The 19,625-nt window shown below is 40.1% G+C and overlaps 1 protein-coding gene across 1 annotated transcript; it reads left to right on the top strand.

The window, feature by feature from the left end:
• The first annotated feature begins 372 nt into the window (after positions 1 to 372).
• Positions 373 to 16,361, top strand: LOC136751444 (CD276 antigen homolog). Its single transcript, XM_066707065.1, has 6 exons — positions 373 to 486; positions 784 to 839; positions 11,764 to 12,138; positions 13,550 to 13,843; positions 14,093 to 14,200; positions 14,457 to 16,361. Exons 1-6 carry the CDS (start codon positions 470 to 472, stop codon positions 14,558 to 14,560), a joined length of 954 nt encoding a protein of 317 aa, XP_066563162.1. The 5' UTR covers positions 373 to 469; the 3' UTR covers positions 14,561 to 16,361.
• Positions 16,362 to 19,625: the final 3,264 nt, after the last annotated feature.

Below are 19,625 nucleotides of genomic sequence, written 5' to 3'. Positions count from 1 at the left end.
ATGTTGAATGTATATAACTAAAAGATTATCTGTTTTTTCATAATAGGTTGGTTTGAATTATGACAATCTATAAACAAAGTCTCAAAAAGGTACACTTCTCTTAGTAGTACAATCATATAACACCCATTCTAAATTGGTGATATGACAAGTTTTATTTTAGCCTTTCTAATACGAATTTCCTGGATTTAGCCCCTATAAACTACTAATAGTTACACATAATGTCTCAATATAATGTATTTGCTTTATTTAGCTAAATTATGATCTTTAATTAGAGAGAGAGAGAGAGAGAGAGAGAGAGAGAGAGAGAGAGAGAGAGAGAGAGAGAGAGCCCATAGAGTGGTTCCCCTTTTAATCTGCCTTCTTTTAGTGTGCCTTTATCAGAGGAGACCAAGAAGAAACGACTTTCTTGATTTGGAATGCCCTTACTCCTTCTACTTGGAGTCAAATATAACAAAGGAAGCAAAGCAGTATGAGAATCATGCCTGGGTAAGGCTGATATTTTGTTGTAAATATTTTCTAAAAGACTGTATAGTATGTTGTACAATAAAACACATTTGTAGAAGCCTGATAAATACTATTTATATAATCAAGCATATGGGATTTTAAATGGGTGTCTTGGTTAGGATTGCTAATGACTATATCATTACCACCATTTTCTGAGGGAATTCATTTTGTATTTAAGCAGATTAACAGTTATTTTGAAGTCTGGTTGGTAATTCTTTTGATACTTTTTTTTGACAGTTTCTAATAAGATAATTTGTGTTTAAATTATTCTTCTTTCAGGAAACAACACACTTGGTCATATTGGGGGATCATTGCTGTATTTAGTCTCTTCCTAGGTAAGTCACATTAAGATTCTGCTCTCTTAATTGTATATATAGTCTTTGTCCCAGTAGCTGACTTTTGTGATTACATATCAATAATGTTTCAGACATCAATATATTCATATTTATCAATAAATATATATTCCCTTTCTTATGGAGGGACTACTTAATTTACTACAATACTGTAGTAGGTTAACATATTATTGTTTGAAACTACTGCTTCATTATTGTGTTCAGTGTATAACTTACAGACCACAAATCATTTCTTCTTTTCCATTATACTAAAAATACAAATAAAAATGAAAAAGTATTGGACAAAATCACAAAAACATTTTTGTTTGTTTAATATCACAATGCCTAGTATATAACGTAACAAAAATAAACAAACCAAAAAACGAACATTTTCCTGGTGTGAAGGTGAAGGTGTGATTTGTTGGGTTTTATTTGCTTGTTTATGTTTGCTTTTTCTTTCATATAGGACATCAGCATTTATTTTGAGACCTATAGAATTTTAAATCATGCAGCTGGGTGTTTATTTCTCACTTTCTGTCAGTAATTGGAATCACACAGACTAAACTGTGAAACTAGTTTGAGTTTCTGTTCGGTATAGTTCATATATAGAAACTTAAACAGTAGTGCTGTTTCTTCTGGGTTTTCCAGTAGGTGTGTCTTACAAAGAAACTGTAAGCTCCAAGAATAGGAAATAATAATGACCAAAAAGACAACCAAACAAGAAAACCACATCACAATACAGAAGTGAGCCATTACAAAAGCAAAACATACAAACTGAAGGATAAGCACTGGTATTGTTGTTGTTGTTTTTTTAATGGAATTCATTTTCAGAAAATACATGAGTACAATTTCTGACTTCAATTCTTGTTTTTAATGTACATAAATGAAAAAAATGCGGTTAAGCTAATGACTATTTTGGCTTGTTCAGTAAATTGTTTTTGAATATAAATGTTGAAAGTCAGCACTAAGACTAACAAACAGGGGCGGACTGGGACCAAAAAAACGACAGGTTGTGAATGCAACCCTGGTTATCTGAAAAACGAAGCACTACTCAAAGGGGAGGGGTTTCTGCACACTTCCGTAGGAACCCAATCGAAAACGTTACTCTGTCAAAGCTGCCATTGGCCCCTGCACATGTCACTCAGAACAGGTCCCTTCCCACTTCCTGTTCTATAAAACGTGATGTCTGTGCAGGTTCGTCCTCTTTTGATGGGAGCTAGGGTTCCCATGCCACCTTCCTATATGGTTTTGTGATACAGTAACACCTCCCCCTTGGGCAATCTACTTGAACAATATATGGCGCGGGCAATCAAGCAACTTGTGCGCCGTCCGTGCATTAACTTGGCAGTGAACCCCTGATCCAGTGACCCCTCGTGGGCCATATGTTTGACACCCGTGTTTGACAGCTCCTGCTTCCCTTTCAAGAAGTGTCACCAGTAGGTGAAATCCAGGTGACACACCATCACATTCATATGTGGCAGTCCAATATATCTGATCAGTAGACATTGAGCCTTGGTTGAGACTTTCCCTACAACAGCTTCTGTACAAATTGCAAAATGACCGCCATGGGGCAGTAGACTGGGTCATGAACTCTGGCCAGATACCAGGTCTGAAACAACTGCCAGCAGTATGAATACTGTGACCTCATAGAGGCTGACAAATACTACAGTTCAGGGGCAAAATCCAATAGGTTTGGGTGTGGTTGGTGTGATTGGTGTGCCACAGCATGATCTGAGTGTGTGAAAGCAGGCAGGGGCTTAGGTTTATACCCATGAAAGCAGATCCGCCCTGAGCTGAATCTGGCATGGTTCCCAATTGAGCAACAAAGCCAGAGCCATGAACTACATCCTCAGAGACCACTAAGGACTAAGTTCGCTTGACCTTCTCTGGGAAAGCTAGGAGAAGCATGATTGGTGGGAACACATAAAGAAGGCCTTCCAGCCACTGGTGGGCCAGTGCATCAACTCCAAGCAGGCTGTTGGCATTGTGGACAGAAAACTACAGCAGGTGTAATGGGGTACATGAGCTCATTACAGTGTTTGTAACCCCTCTGTGAAATCAGCAGAGTGTTTAAATTCTCCACACCAGTCTTTTGGGGTACCAGTTTTATCCTCTACTGGGTGGAGCTGTGTGGTGTAGAACACTCAGATGAAAGCCTCTGTTGGTGCGGTTAGAATCCTAAGTGGGGGAGGACTCTGACTTGCACACCCAACACAGGTAGTGTGTAGAATCTTGTGAGGTGAAGAGATCTATGTTTACCCTGTTCAGGCTGACACCACAAGGGAGCAAAAGGGGGCAATGCACCCTCAGTTTTGTATCCCTGTTCTGTCCTACAAATTGCCCCCACAGTCACGCCCACCCGCCCTGTTGCGTTGATGGTCGCGCTATGTAGCGGAATAGAATAACATCAAACCTAAGTTTTCAGGGGCACACAGTTCACTTCCAGTAGCACATTAATATTAATATTAAAACGGCAATAGGCTTTATTCATGCTGCTCCATAGCACCATTCATATGTAAATCTCACACATTTTACCAGTTAGAAAATAGAAAAAATCTTTGGCTCACGCAGTAGAAAGGTGGGGTGAATTTGACCATTTATGTTTGCTTTCAAAGTTGCGTATACCTATAACAACAACAAACAATGTTTCACTGCACAACTGGATGAAGAAATATATCCAACGTTAATTAGTAGGCCAAATTAATAGTTTAGCAGTGCTCTCAATTGTGTGGAAAAACTGTGACGTTACAGTGAGTTATGGGAGAAGTATACAGACACCTCCGCTCCAAGCAAATGGCAAAGAGTAGTGAGTAGTAATTTGAATGAATCTGTGTACCTGCATCCAAGCTGCATTGTAAAGTATTTTTTCTTTTCCACGATTGGAAATGCATTGTATTGTTGTATTGGCATGGGGAAGTGTTATTATGGTAATTAGCAACTGTTTTGCATAGCATAGATGGTTATTGTACATGTAGATGTGTAGCATTGTCATAACTTGCATTTTTTCAACCTGGTTACAAATGTGCCCCCACTGCGCTCTTACGCATTGTGTGTAAAATCTCACACATTTGCCCCAACATTTTCAGTGTGCACCCCCCCTCCCCGCCACCCCCTATGTGTACACCCTATAACACTCCTGCTTTTTTTGGCAGCAGTGGTATCTGTCATCAAATTTTTTTATGTTAAAGTGACAAATCTCACGCATTGATGTTTTGAAAACTCGAGAGTTATGCAAATACATTGTGTGTAATTGTACTATCGATTATTATCCATCCTGTGTTATCATCAAGCAAAAATAGTTGTGCCCCCTTAGTAATTTCTGATACCCTCCTGCCGCCAGGCCTGACCCTACCGAACCAATCCCATATGTGCTTCACCACTTAATGGTGAAAGTGCCACTCTGACACCAGTTGTCTCCCCTTGTAGAGGAGATCCACTGCCATTTTCACCAACCGCAGCAGGAGAGCTGCCCTGAGGGAGGCCATGCGAGGATTAGCTGATGAAAGTAGCATGCATGCCAGATTATATAGTATTGGCGAGCACAGACCTCGTTGGCAATTGATGTAAGATAATTGTAAGATCAAATTCAAGCAGTTTAATTAGGGAACATAAACCAAAACATTTTGAAACATGGTTTAATAGAAGTATGCAAAAAATATTAAGAGAAAGAAAATGTGTATAGCACATATAAAAAATAGAGAGCCAAAACTAAATACAAAGGACATAGAACTGCAAAGAGATGTTAAAAGAGGGATCAGGAAAGAAATGAGGGAAATAGAAAGAAACATAGCTCTTGGAGCTAAAACTAATGTAAATACCTTTTTTCAATACTATAACAGCAAGAGGTCAATAAAGGAGGAAATTAAACAGCTAAAAGCTAAATATGGAAGTACCTTAGAAAATGAACAAGATGTGGCAAATATTCTAAATTAGTATTTCACAGAGGTTTTTACAAAATAAAAAACAGATAACATGTCACATCTTAACAATCACTCCAGTCAACCTCTAGAGATATCAGGATACATGGGGAGGAGGTACTAAAGGGATTAGCAGAATTAAAAACAAACAAATCACCTGGACCAGATGGTATATTTCCGACAGTACTTAGGGAAATTAGGGAAATTATGTATAGGCTGCTAACTAAAATATTCCAATTGACACTTATAACATGGGATGTGCCAACTGATTTGAAATCTGAAAATGTGATACCAATCCACAAGAAAGGGGAAACAACTGAGCCAGGAAATTACTCACCTGCATTACTTGTAACATTTAAAAAAAATATATTATAAAGAAAATAGAGGAGCATCTTAATGAAAACCATATTCTTGGTGGTAGTGAAAAGGGTTTAGATGAGGCAGATTATGTCTTACAATTTTTTTTAAAGTTTTTTTAACATGCAACTGCAGCTGTAGATCACGAGAAAGCATATGATATACAGTACGAACATAAGAACAGTTTACAAATGAGAGGAGGCCATTCAACCCATAGTGTTCATTTGGTGTCCATTAATAACTAAGTGATCCAAGGATCCTATCTAGTCTATCTTTGAATGTTACCAAATTTTCAGCTTCAACCACATCTACTCAATTAGAATCTCCCTGTTCAAGTTGTGATAGAGAGTGAGTGTGGAGGTCTAAAAGTGCTGGGGTTGTTAATGGCCTAATCACAGGCCCTCCCATTGTGCCTGCTTCAATTGTGGCCTCCCATGCCTTGTTCAATGTGAAGGTGCTTCATCAATGGAGTGATCAGCCTCACCAAGACCTGCTGGAAGGCTTTTCATTGGGGGAGGCAGCCTTCCAATCTGACAATAGGACTGGTGTTCAGCTGATATCCCATTTTCAACTTGGATGATAACCTGAGGACAGTTTTTTCCTTAAGGATCAAAGTTCTTCACCCCTATTACCAAAAAGGAATGATTATACATGTGGCTTATTTATTTAGTATGTAACACAAACAATGTTATTCATGTTAGTCCACTTTAACAATTTTGGGGGAACTCATTTGGGATTTTCCTGCCCTTTAAAAGCAAAACCTTAACACCTAAGACAGTGATGACTGCATACACATTTTACAAGACGGGGACTTTGTGGTATCATTAACAAAATAAACATTTATCATACAGCTACAGTACCTAGTACTCATGCATATATTTTAAATTATTACTAAATTACTTAAACATAATGCAGGATGGAAAGGGGTTATTGTAGAAATCCTTTTTTATTATTGAAAGTAAGATTTGTACTAAGACGTACAAATACAGAAACACATGGTCAGCCCAATTTTAGGGGCTCAAAACTAATTGGACAATTGGCTACTCAGCTGTCTCAGTTGTTCCATGGCCAGGTGTGTGTTATTCCCTAATTAGTTAAATTACAGGTTAGCAGATAAAAGGTCTAGATTTGATTTAAAGTGTGGCATTTGTATTTGATATCTGTTGCTGTTAACCCTCAATATGAAGTCCAAAGAGGTGCCACTGTGATTGAAGTAAGCCATCATTAGGCTGAGGGATCAAAACAAACCAAGAGATAGCAAAAACAGTTGGTGTGGCCAAATCAACTATTTGGTACATTCTTAAACAGAAAGAATGCACTGATGAGCTCAGGAACAGCAAAAGGCCCAGAAGACCATGGAAAACAACTGTGGTGGATGACAGAATCAAGATGTGCGTGTAGACTTTCATCTTTAATTTGAGGGTAGTTACATCTAAATTGAGTGAACAGTGTAGGAATTACACCAATTTTTATATGTGGTCCCCCCAATTTTCGGGGCTCAAAAGTAATCGGACAAACTAACAATCATGAATTAAATTGTGAGTTTCAATACTTGGTTGCAAATCCTTTGCAGTCAATGACTGCCTGAAGTCTGGAACCCATAGACTTCACCAGATGCTGGGTTTCTTCCCTGGTGATGCTCTGCCAGTTCTGTACTGCAGCTCTCTTTATTTCCTGCTTGTTCTTGGGACGTTTTGCCTTCAGCAAGTGAAATGCTGCTCAATTGGATTTAGGTCAACTGATTGACTTGGTCATTGCAGAACATTCCACTTCTTTGCCTTAAAAATGTATTGGGTTGCTTTTGCAGTATGCTTCGGGTCATTGTCCATCTGCACTGTGAAGCGCCGTCCAATGAGTTTTGAAGCATTTGGCTGAATCTGAGCACATAATATAGCCCTAAACACTTCAGAATTCATCTTTCTGCACATCATCAATAAATACAAGGGAACCAATTCCCTAGGCAGCCATACATGCCTATGTCATAACACTAGCTCCACCATGCTTCACAGATGAGATGGTATGCTTCGGATCATGAGCAGTTCCTTCCCTTCTCCATACTCTTCTATTCCCATCATTCTGGTACAAGTTGATTTTTGTCTCATCTGTCCATAGTATAATTTTTCCAGAACAGTACATGGTTCTTTAGATGTTTTTTTGGTAAAATCTAATCTGGTCTTCCTGTTTTGGGGGCTTACCAATGGTTTACATCTTGTGGTAAACCCTCTGTATTGACTCTGGTGAAGTTCTCTCTTGATTGTCGACTTTGACACAGATACGCCTACCTCCTGGAGGGTGTTCTTGATCTGGCCAACTGTTGTGAAGGGGTTTTTCTTGGTGTAATTCCTACACGGTTCACTCAATTTGGATGTAACTACCCTTACATTAAAGATGAAAGTCTACACACACATCTTGATTCTGTCATCCACCACAGTTGTTTTCCATGGTCTTACAGGCCTTTTGGTGTTGCTGAGCTCACCAGTGCATTCTTTCTGTTTAAGAATGTACCAAATAGTTGATTTGGCCACACCTACTGTTTTTGCGGTTTTTAACTGTTGTTCTCTCTGATTGGTTTGTTTTGTTTTGATTCCTCAGCGTAATAATGGCTTGCTTCAATCACAGTGGCAGCTCTTTGGCCTTCATATTGAGGGTTAACAGCAACAGATTCCAAATACAAATGCCACACTTTAAATAAAATCTAGACCTTTTATCTGCTTAGGTGTAATTTAACTAATGAGGGAATATCACACACCTGGCCATGGAACAGCTGAGACAGCTGAGCAGCCAATTGTCCAATTAGTTTTGAGTCCCTAAAATTGGGGGGACCACACATATAAATGGGTGTAATTCCTACACGGTTCTCCCAATTTGGATGTAACTACCCTCAAATTAAAGATGAAAGGCCTTTCCTTTCAAATCCATTGTGGTGGCGTACAGATCCAAAATGATGACAATTGTGTCACTGTCAAAATATTTATGGACCTAACTGTAAATTAGGGGATTCTGATATTTTTAATTGAAATTCAACCATATACAGGGTGCTAGTTAACTGACATTTTCAACATTTCTATATGTATAAAATACTCTATATGGAAACTTGTCACCTTAGAACAATAGAATTAGGCACTGAAGAGTTTAAAGTGTGTCTAAGCACATTTGAACACATTTAAAAAAAACAAGAATTCATATTCTGTTCTAAATTAATTAATACCAAACAAAAAATACTTGAATGCATAAGTAATTACCCCCTTTGCTATGACACACCTGATTGAGCTGTGGTGAAACCAATTGTCTTTAGAAGTCACGTAATTAGTTGAATGGAGTCCACCTCGCAATTAAAGTGTGTCACGTGACTTCAGGTTAAATACACCTGTCTCTGGGAGGTCCCACAGTTAGTTAGTACAATTCCTAACAAAAACTACATCATGTAGTTCAAAGGATTCAAAGTGTCTTCAAAAGCACCAATCAGGGGTAGGATATAAAAAACATTTCCAAGGCATTGAATATGCCCCAGAGCCAGGGGCGCAACTGCACATTTGCTGAGGGGTATGCAAGATCAATGTTGGCGCCCCCAAATCCCCACCACCACCTCCCCACAACCCCACCCACAGGAACAGTGAAGGTGAAGTAAATAGGAGAGAAATATGCTACATTTAACAAAAGTATATAATCCTATAATTTTAGCATACTCTGTTTTTTCCACACAATTGTATTAGTGCCTGTAAATGAAAAGTACTAAATATAATATTAAAGAAATATTACCAGGCCCTAACACACACAAACGTTGGTATTTGTGATATATGAGGACTCCATAATATATTCTGTACTGTACAAACTATACAGTTGCAAGAAAAAGTATGTGAACTGTTAAGGTACAACGCTTCAGTTGAAGCAACCCTTCGGATCCCAGTGAATCAGGCACCCCAGTGAGCGCTTCCAGTAACAGATGAGACTTTTCAACAGGAGACGAGCGCTCGTTTATCTTCTTGGCATATGTCCGGGGCAGTTTCAAGACACGGGAAGCGATATTTAATAAGGTATTCTTTATAATTAGTTTAAGCATGGAGGCGTTGATATCAAAGACACAGTAAACAAAATTTCATAAGGTTTTCTTTGTAATTAGTTCAGACATGGAAGCGCTGGTACCAAGGACACACTACACTAATAAGAACGTATTAATAGATAATTTCGGTTCGTTACCCAAAGAATTTGCCACAGTAGCAGAAATTGTTTTCATCTGCCACACAGATAAGTCTGAGCAGAGGAATCATAATAAGAGAAAAGAAATCCTAATAAGAACAAGTTTTAACTACTAACTTACTGGAAAGTTTCTTATATTTTCTAACAGTTATACAGTGGGGATATACAATACATAGGGGGCAATTGTACCCAAACGTGAACCTTTTGGAATTAGTTGGTTTCCTGCATTAATTTGTCATAAAATGTCATCTGATCTTCATCAAAGTCACAAGTATAGACAAACACAATTCAGCTAATAACACACAAACAATTATAATCTTTCATGTCTTTATTGAACACATCCAATTACACATTCACAGTGCTGTGGAAAAGTAACTTTGTAGTGCCTTGGTTCCACTGGCTTAAGAGTCGTGCTGTGCCATGCCGTGCCGGATGCGTCCCAGAGCTGTTTGTAAAAGCAGGCTGTTGTGAAGTCCGTCCCTCTTATGGGAGGATCAGCGACTGTGGGTTTGGTTTGTGTTTCATTTTAAAAACAGAGACAGAGAACAACACTGCGAGCGATACAGCCTGACATGGAAAACACTTTTGTGTCTATTCTATTCTTTCTGCTTTACATGATTGAAGACAGCGTAATAAATACAGGTTTAGGTTAAGAGATATTAGGAAGAGCTAAACGTGTATAGACAACATTATATTTAGACAAGCACGTCCCCATAAGAATATGTTTCCATGTGCAACAATAACTACATTTTTGCTATTTAGTATTATTATTATCATTTTGTGCTAGTATATGTTTTAAATGGCACAACATGACTCCCTTAATTTATTACTCTTTCTGCAGATTTGTAACTGCAAACAATACTTTTTGCCGTATTATTTATAATTTACTTGGCAGACGTCCTTAACCAGGGCAAGTTAAAGTTGAAACAAAATACACAAGTTTCATGATTAATCATCCAATATAGCAGGTTATAATTTAACTGAAGTGTGCACGTCTCAGTCATGGCGTTTATGGACGCATTTATTAAACCAGTCCTAATGTTTTAGAGGGAAACCAAGATCTGCTGTATTTATTTATTCATTAATTTAACTTGTAAATGGGCACACGTTAACTAATCGTGTTCGCCTTCCTACTGACTGTCTCTGCAGATTGTCCCTGCACGCCATTCACAAAACACAGCCTGAAACACCATGCAGCTGTTCATAAAATATTAATAACATCAGTTTATTTTTAACTAGTCACGGCACTGCACCGGGTCCTGTGAAAGTTTTTAATACACTCGGATATTGACTGTAAGCAGTAATTGGATTTCACTCCATGCTGCTAATAAAACTGTAATTTCTTCGTGATCCCACACGGCACTTGAGATTATATCTTCCGACATAATGTATCTGATCTCTTCCCTGTCTGTCTGCAAGTCAAGCACACATCTCGCTGCTGAAAGAGAAGTATAGTGGGCGTGACAGACGCTTACGGCCACGTCTGACAGCAGATAGTTAACCGTACAAAAACACTGACGCGTCTAGTGGAAACACCCGTTTAAGCGTCTGGACGCCTCCAGTGCGAGTAATGTCGGAGGGTGAGTGGTTGATATGCAATCACTTGATATAATAAAATACATTTTTGATCTCATTTAAAATGCTAAACAAAAGTTAAATAAAAATGTTTCCTTTCATTATTTTATTTTTTAACAAATAAGCTTTTGATTATTTATAACGTTTTATGAAAGATTTTCAAAGAATGATTTTGCCACAATGGCACCCATACCCCGTGCGGCGCCCCTATGCACTGCATATACTGCATACCCCATTTTTGCGCCCCTGCCCAGAGCACAGTAAAGTTCATTATTAAAAAATTGAGAGAATATGGCACAACTGTGAATCTGCCTAGATCAGGCCATCCTCAAAAACTGAGTATTTGGGCTAGAAGGGTACTAGTTAGGGAGGCTACCAAGAGGCCTATGGCAACTCTAAAGGAGTTACAGTCTTCCACGGCTGAGCTGGGAAACACTGTGCATATTGCAACAATAGCCCGGGTGCCTCACCAAAGTGGTCTTTATGGGACAGAAAAAAAACTCACATCAAATCTCAGGTAGAGTTTGGCAGAAGGCATGTGGGAGACTTCAAGACCAAATAGAGTTTTCTGGCCTCAACGCTAAGCGCTATATTAGGTGCAAGCCTACCAACATACACATCATCCTGAGAACACCATCCCTACTGTGAAACATGGCAGTGGCTATTATAATGTTATACTATCATGTGCTTCTACAATAGGTTACTGACTGCCCAAAATTCAACAGCCCAAATCCTGACATCACTGCATCTATTTTCATTGCCTGTTTAATTCTTCTTGACAGTTCTTTGGTGAATATGAATCACCATGGACACAATCATTAGGCAATTATGATGATGATGATGATGATGATGATAATAAAAATAATAATTTTTCATTACAGTGTTTGGTAAAGCTGGAAGTCTAACTCATATTCAAACAATCACTGGAATCATCAACCAATCAGCTGTTCTTCCCTGTAGTTACAAGACAGACCAACCTTTTAACTTAACTAAACTACGGATTTACTGGCAAATCTCACACATTGTGTCAGTACATGTTTTCAATCATGGGCAAGTGGATTTTGAGCACCAGGTCAAGGAGTACGAAAATAGAACTAGCTTTTTCCTGGAGGAATTAACAAATGGCAATTTTTCTCTGAGGATATCTCCAGTGAAATTCAAAGACAAATCAAAACCCAATGAGAAGTATGATTTATACTTTGAAAATGAAAATGGGGGCATGACTCATCATTGCGCCATTGAATTCCATGTTGCAGGTAAAGTGCAACCTTTTAAATTGTCAGTAAAAATGAAAAACCTTTTAAAGATGGAGCATGACAAATAGGAAATGTCAAGCCTTTAACTATAAGCAGATATAAGTATTGTGCAGCAATGACAATATGAAGACTTCACAATTAGAATTGGTGATAAATATACCTCACATACACCGATCAGACATAACATTATGACCACTGACAGGTGAAGTGAATAACACTGATAATCTCGTCATCATGGCACCTGTCAGTGGGTGGGATATATTAGGCAGCAAGTGAACATTTTGTCCTAAAAGTTGATGTGTTAGAAGCAGGAAAAATGGTCAAAGCGTAAGGATCTGAGCGAATTTGACAAGGGCCAAATTGTGATGGCTAGACGACTGGGTCAGAGCATCTCCAAAACTGCAGCTCTTGTGGGGTGTTCCTGGTCTGCAGTGGTCAGTACCTATCAAAAGTGGTCCAAGAAAGGAAAAGCGGTGAACCGGCGACAGGGTCATGGGCGGCCAAGGCTCATTGATGCACGTGGGAAGCGAAGGCTGGCCCGTGTGGTCCGATCCAGCAGACGAGCTACTGTAACTCAAATTGCTTAAAAAGTTAATGCTGGTTCTGATAGAAGGTGTCAGAACACACAGTGCATCACAGTTTGTTGCGTATGGGGCTGCGTAGCCGCAGACCAGTCAGGGTGCACGTGGTGACCCCTGTCCACTGCCGAAAGCGCCTACAATGGGCATGTGAGCATCAGAACTGGACCAAGGAGCAATGTAAGAAGATGGCCTAGTCTGATGAATCAAGAGTTCAAGGTGTTGACTTGGCCTCCAAATTCCCCAGCTCTCAATCCAATCGAGCATCTGTGGGATGTGCTGGACAAACAAGTCTGATCCATGGAGGCCCCACCTCGAACTTACAGGACTTAAAGGATCTGCTGCTAACATCTTAGTGCCAGATACCACAGCACAACTTCAGAGGTCTAGTGGAGTCCATGCCACGACGGGTCAGGGCTGTTTTGGCGGCAAAAGGGGGACCTACACAATATTAGGCAGGTGGTCATAATGTTATGGCTGATCGGTGTATAATGAATGAATAAATACATTAATGGGAAAAAAATGTTCAATGCATGTCATGGAAAACAATAATCTTACATGTTAAAATATCCCCTTAGAGAAGCCATAAGAGTTACTTAGCAGGGGTGTGCTAACAATGAGTGCAAGGAGTGCTAGCTAACCAAGGTCTTGAATAAATAATGGAAGCATATGTTGGCATAAGCAGTCACAGTATATGATCTTAGTTCGAGATCATTAGGTTGTGCGTAGATGAGCCTATTCTGATATCCTTTATATGTTTATGGTTTTAAAAGTGGTTATGTAGTGTTACTATTCACCTCTATTATTATATATATTTTTTGTTATCCCTGCAGCAAGTTTCAATGAACCTGTATTAAATATATCTGCTTGTGAAAATATAGCAGAAGGAATTAAAGCAATATGTACTGCCCAAGGAGGGTATCCGGAACCAAGAGTTAACTGGACTGTGCAGGGGGGCCTACTAGATCCAAAGAAAATCAAGACAAATTTCTCACAAGATCCAAAGAGTGGAGTGATTTTCGTAACCAGTATTGCTGTGATAACCAACATATCAGAACAAGGGACTGTGAGGTGTTCCATAATCAATGAAAAACTGGGAGAGATCAAAACATCACCTACTGAAAAATGTAAGATTCATAACTCTATTGACTATGGGGGGGGGAAAATATTTGCTGCCATCATGTTGAAATACTGAACATTCATCATTCTTGTTTCTGCCTTTATTTTCTTACTTTTCCCTACATTTTATACATTTGTTTCCTTTCTTCTCCTTCCTGTCTTAAATTATTCAAAATTGTATAATATGAAAATAGGGCTAATAATCAATCTAATTAAAGCAGAAATTATAATAATAATTTGTCTTTGTTTTATTTTAGGTAACATTGAAAATCACCGCAAAAAACGTGATGTGCCTTCGATCATTGGTGTTGTTTCTGTGCTTTCATTTCTGGGACTTATAGCTTTAATCATATACTGCAAGACAAGTAAGGCATAACTTTTTTGTTAGTTTCTTTTTTTACATTTCTAAAAATTAATATTTTTAATTTTAATTTGTCCGAAGCTGAAGCCCATGTGTTTTTTTTTTTTTTCCTTCTTTCACATTACAGTTTTAGTTTTGCTGTGTTTTGTTTGTTTTTCCATTTCATATATATATATATATATATATATATATATATATATGTATATGTATAATTTATGAGAGGTTGGATAAAGGCATTGATTTGTTTACATTATTTTCAGGGACCTCGATGACTGCGATGCAAGAGACAGAACAATCCCCAAATGCAGGAATAGTTGAATTAGTGAACAATCCGGCCATGGAAACTCATGCATTGATGACATGATTCCCAAACTGTGCTAGTCCTTTTTACAAAGTTAATGAAAAAAAAGGAAACAAGAAAAGAAAACAAGATAATTGTTTGCTTTTTAGTTATTGAAAGGGTGCTTCACATGATTCCAGTTTACCAGTGTAAAGGATACAGGAATATATGTTATCAATATTGGGCCTACTGACAAAGTGGAGCCATTTGGATAGTTTCTCATCTCAGTTTCCAAAAAAAAGGTAATTGAGAACAGTACATTTACATGCTGTTATTTACCTTGAAAAGGGGCAGCATGGAATCAGACTTCAGGGACAATGAAAAGAATGCCAGTGGAGGTATATTAGACACTAGGCATTCTCCTCTATAATAAATATAATATAATGTGACCAGTTGAAGAAAATACCTTACTGAGGAGGTAACGGACTTCAAAAAAAGAACCTCAAAACGCTAGAAAAGCATAAAGAAAGACTTGTTTAGCCTGCCTTGTAGAATGTCAGAGTGGAAAATACCTTGGGGCTGGCAGGGAATTTTACTTGATGAGCTGAACAGAAACAAACAAAAACAACTTTTCTGGTCAGTTCTTGAAAGCTCAAGTAGCAATTCACTCAAAGTGTAATACTTGAGGATGACAGTTTGTTTGAAAGGCAGAAATCTAATAATATCTATTAATACTGAACACAACTTGTAGTGGAAAAACATTGGTCTCCTACTGACATACTCATATATTAGACATTATTTAATCAGACCTGACTAAACCACTTCAAGCTCTACTGTGAAATGTAAAATTAACTCATTGATTAAAAAAGTACTCAGTTCTCAGCATTGTAAGCTAACACCACCCCCTACAGACCTGTACAATATAGCCCTGTATATATAACAAAACCTGTTCTCTTCTCATAAAAAGTATCAAAATTGCAATAATGTATTTGATTAATTAATATATAACCAATTTGTTAATATAAAAAAATATATCAAAGTTCTTCAATTTTCTTGAAACGTTCCAGACAGTCACTCATGGGGCTGTGACTTAGTGAGAGCACTGGTCTGTATCAATGTGTCAATGTGTAAAATGTGGAAATGTTTATCAATACACTTTTTATTATTATTATTTGTGTATGTATATTATGGAGTCCTGAACTATATGCTGTTTGGACCCTGTAGCCATGGTTTGAATCCTGGCTATGATATAGCCAACAGTGAAAGCCAGGGCTTCCAAAATTTACAGTTTAGAGGGAAACAGTCACCCCTGTGGCTTACAATATACATTATAACATCTTATAATGCAAAATTTAAATATAGGGTATTAAAGAAAGAGAGAAAAATATATTTAAATAACTGATGTTGTAATATTGATATTTGTGAATAAGCATGCAATGTTGATGTTTGGTATATTTTCTTTTCATTGTGGGATTGAAACCCTCTACATATGGTAAATACCTACCTCTTATTTAAGAGTATAAATACAAATATTTTTTAAAGAAAATAAAATAAACCCTACTTTTTCCCATGTTTATATATTTTCTAATATATTTTTGATATTGTAAGGATCCGGGACTGGGGTGGTCATGTGTGGTATGTGTAGATGTGTTTTGTGTTCATTCTGTTATGTTAATGTAACTGTTTAGTTACTTCCGGGGTCAGGGGTTGGCCCCCCGCGGGAACACAGGGGGTGCCGTGATTGGGGGAGCCAGTCACGGGGTAAGAACTAATAAAGAGGGGTGCCCTGGTTCCCACGGCATAGTTGCAGTTGTTGTAGAGGTGAGAGAGGGTAACTCCAGGCTTAGAAAAAGCCTGAGCGCAAATAAAGTTCTTGTTGTTTGCACCCTGCGCCTCCTCCCTTATTTCTTCTCAGTGTTGTGAAACCGTAACATAGCCGAGAAAAACGGTAATTGATACATTGGTGTCAGAGTGCGGGAAACATGCAGACCCACAATGAAGACGATTCTGTGAAGAGGAAGAGGACACTGAAGAGCCAGCTGCAACCGAGGCTAGAAGATTTGGAGAAGGAAACTGCCTTGCTTAGCCTCCAACTCCAGCGGGAGCAGCGCCACTCTTTACCTGGGAGGACCAGCAACGGACAACCCAAGGGACTGGAACAGCCTTGGTGAGCAAGCCGGCCAGAAGACTGGGATCCTGTATGGGTGATGAGGGGGCCCACCTGGATGACCCCAGCAGAGGGCGCCACCAGACCATGAGGTCCCAGAGGAGCAGAAACGATCAGACGATCAGCGATGCTGAGACCCGCCCCGATGACCACAGCAGAGGGCTCCACCAGGCCGAGTTATGACGTGTTGGTGGACTGTGAGACTTACCAGGCCCAATTCCAGCTGGCAGCATGGGCTGGACAGTGGACCCCAGAAGAGAAGGCTGGACAGCTAGCCATGGCACTAGATGGCAGAGCTCGACAGGCCCTCCTGGACATGCCAGAAGAGCAGCAACAAGACTTTGGGGCCCTCGTTGCAGCTCTACAACAGCAATTTGGAGCCAGGGTTTAAGCTAGCGCCTGGCTCAAGAAGCTGACCACATTGAAGAGGAAGCCGGGAGAGAAGCTGGGTCCTTTAGCCACGGATCACAATACATGGTCCGGTGGAGCTATCCGGAGTTCCCGCATTCAGTCCAAGTGGAACTCGCCCTCCAGCTATTTCCAGAAGAGCTCTGCCACTATGTGGGGCTGGCAGCACCCACCACACTGAAGCAAGCCTTGCAGCTGGTGACCCATGCAGAAGGAGTGCTTGGCTCCACCAGACAAGCAAGCCCTTCCGTGTTGCCACACCGAGGCAACAGACGAGTTGGGCGATGACGAGGAGATGGCTTGCGCTGTGGAGCAGGCCGACAAAACACAGGACATTAACTGCCAACATTGCGGAAAAAGAGGAAACATAGCCCGGGTCTGCCGGGTGCCGAAACCATGGCCTCCAGGCAAGCCGTCAGGAAACTCCGCTTGTATCTCACCTGCACCATAGAGGGACAAATATGTCGGGGCCTCGTTGACTCCGGCTCCACCATCTCTCTGCTACACCCCGATGCCTTCGCTGTTGCAGAAAAGACATGGGAAGCGACCTCGCTGAACCTGAGGACCGTGACAGGACAAAAGACACTGATGCAAGTGTGTAAGCAGATGTAAGTCGATGTTCTGGCTGACTCTGATCCGTGAGGCCTGCATCCTTGGGCTAGATTTTTTCACCAATCTGGGGGCGAAGCTGGACTTCAAAGCACCGCGGCTCACATTCCCTGGTGGTAGCGTCACCCTCCTTCCAAGCGCTGGCAAGGAGGGAACCTCTTGGCAGGCCACCACCTCTACAGTCGCCAGAGTTCGGCGCCAGAGGAGAGCAAGGGGCAGAGGCAGCAGCTGGAGAAACTCCTGGGGAAGTTTGGGGATATATTTGCAGCGCGTTATAAGGCTGTACACCAGGGGTGGGGAACCTTTTTCCTATCAAAGGCCATTCAAGTGTTCACAAATGTATTCACAGGCTGCAACCTTAATTAATACACCTTGTAGCTTTAAGGGAGGTGTATTTTGATAGAGAATTCTAGCTCTGAGCTGAAGCTCTGATCTAAAGAAGATTTCTCCCCCAAAGTTACCAGAATTCCTGAGCTCATTGGCCCATGAACTGTTCTACGTCAAAGTGGCAGTCTTGGGAGGATGGCACCGAGAATGGGCCAAATGACTTGGAATCCTTGCTGTGAAAATGTCTGGGGAATAGGGCCTGGAGGTAATACAAACCCTTTGAAGCAGACGAGAGCCGAAATCCCGACACAGAGCTACAAACCCAGGCCAACTGGCATTTCGAAAAGATGACATGGATTGACATCAGTCATAAATCGAGCCTCCTCCAATAGGACACTGGGGGCTGAAACCGAAATCCAATCTCACAAACTGAAGAACCAATCGTCTATTGATCTAACGGGCATAAAAGCTAGCGCACAGCATCTATCTCTCTCTCTCACCCGAACCAGTAACGCCGAGAAATATCTTCTCAATTCTGTTTAACTGTTTAGTCTGAAATTGACACATGTTAATAGACACTAGATTATAGGTGGCCCTGCCTATCCTTAATCATTGAACAGTAATCAGTTAGGGAGAATTGTGGTTACAAGAAATGATAGAATCTTTCTCAGGACCCAAACATAAATGAGACTGATATATATAACGAGAAGTTATTTGACATAAATACTAACCTGCATAGTTAGTTAATGACCAACTAACAATACTAATGAGAGACTCACCTTCGTCTTACTAACTGGTATTGTAGTCAATGTGTTTGTAATTTTGTGTAACGTTTTGTGTGTTATCATATGCAATTCCATGGCCTTTGATTTGGTCACGGAAGTGATTTGTCTTTGATTTGTTGATCTTGAGTGAATTTTAATTAGTTTTTCCCTTTTTGTATAACTAGTGTGGTGCAGTCACAACATAAATAACTATATAGCCTACAATAAGAAAAAAGCACAAAACGGCAAACAATAAGAGAATGAAACAAGTGTAAAAGTAAATATTGCTCAAAAGCAATATTTTATAGTTCAAAAATAATTATTGCATTTATCAAAACATAATTGTACACTAGACACAACACTGTCACAAACCCACAAATTATCTGTTATTCCCAGCATCACTGATGCCCCTGAATCAGTCATGCTCATATACAAGACATTTCCAAAACGAGCACTCTTCAATCTCCGTTTCCAATCCTTTGGTCTGTGTAATGCACCTGCCACGTTTGAACGCCTCATGGAGCGGGTGCTGTCTCCCATTCCCTGGTCGCAGTGTGTCCTGTACCTAGATGACCTCCTGGTACATGCCCCTGACTTCACCGGAGCTCTGACCAATCTCCACCGTGTCCTGGAGAGCATCCGCCGGGCAGGCCTCTGTCTCAACCCCCCGGAAGTGCGAGTTATTGAAGAGGCAGGTCACCTTCCTGGGACATGTTGTTGGACCAGAAGGGGTGTCCACCGACCCAAACAAAGTGGCCTCTGTCCGGGAGTGGCCCACCCCCACCTCCGTCACTGAGCTTTATGGGGCTAGCCTCCTACAATCGCCGCTTTGTCTGGGAATTTGCTCAAATCGCCAGCCCTCTCCATTGCCTCA

This window comes from Amia ocellicauda, chromosome 6 (assembly GCF_036373705.1).
Source record: "Amia ocellicauda isolate fAmiCal2 chromosome 6, fAmiCal2.hap1, whole genome shotgun sequence".
Taxonomy (NCBI): Eukaryota; Metazoa; Chordata; class Actinopteri; order Amiiformes; family Amiidae; genus Amia; species Amia ocellicauda.
This window is presented reverse-complemented; position numbering and strand designations above follow the sequence as displayed.

Coding starts and splice junctions, on each gene's coding strand:
- LOC136751444 (XM_066707065.1), top strand. Junction 840..11,763: donor TGTATTTAGTCTCTTCCTAG/GTAAGTCACATT, acceptor TTTTCATTACAG/TGTTTGGTAAAGCTGGAAGT. Junction 13,844..14,092: donor AACATCACCTACTGAAAAAT/GTAAGATTCATA, acceptor GTTTTATTTTAG/GTAACATTGAAAATCACCGC.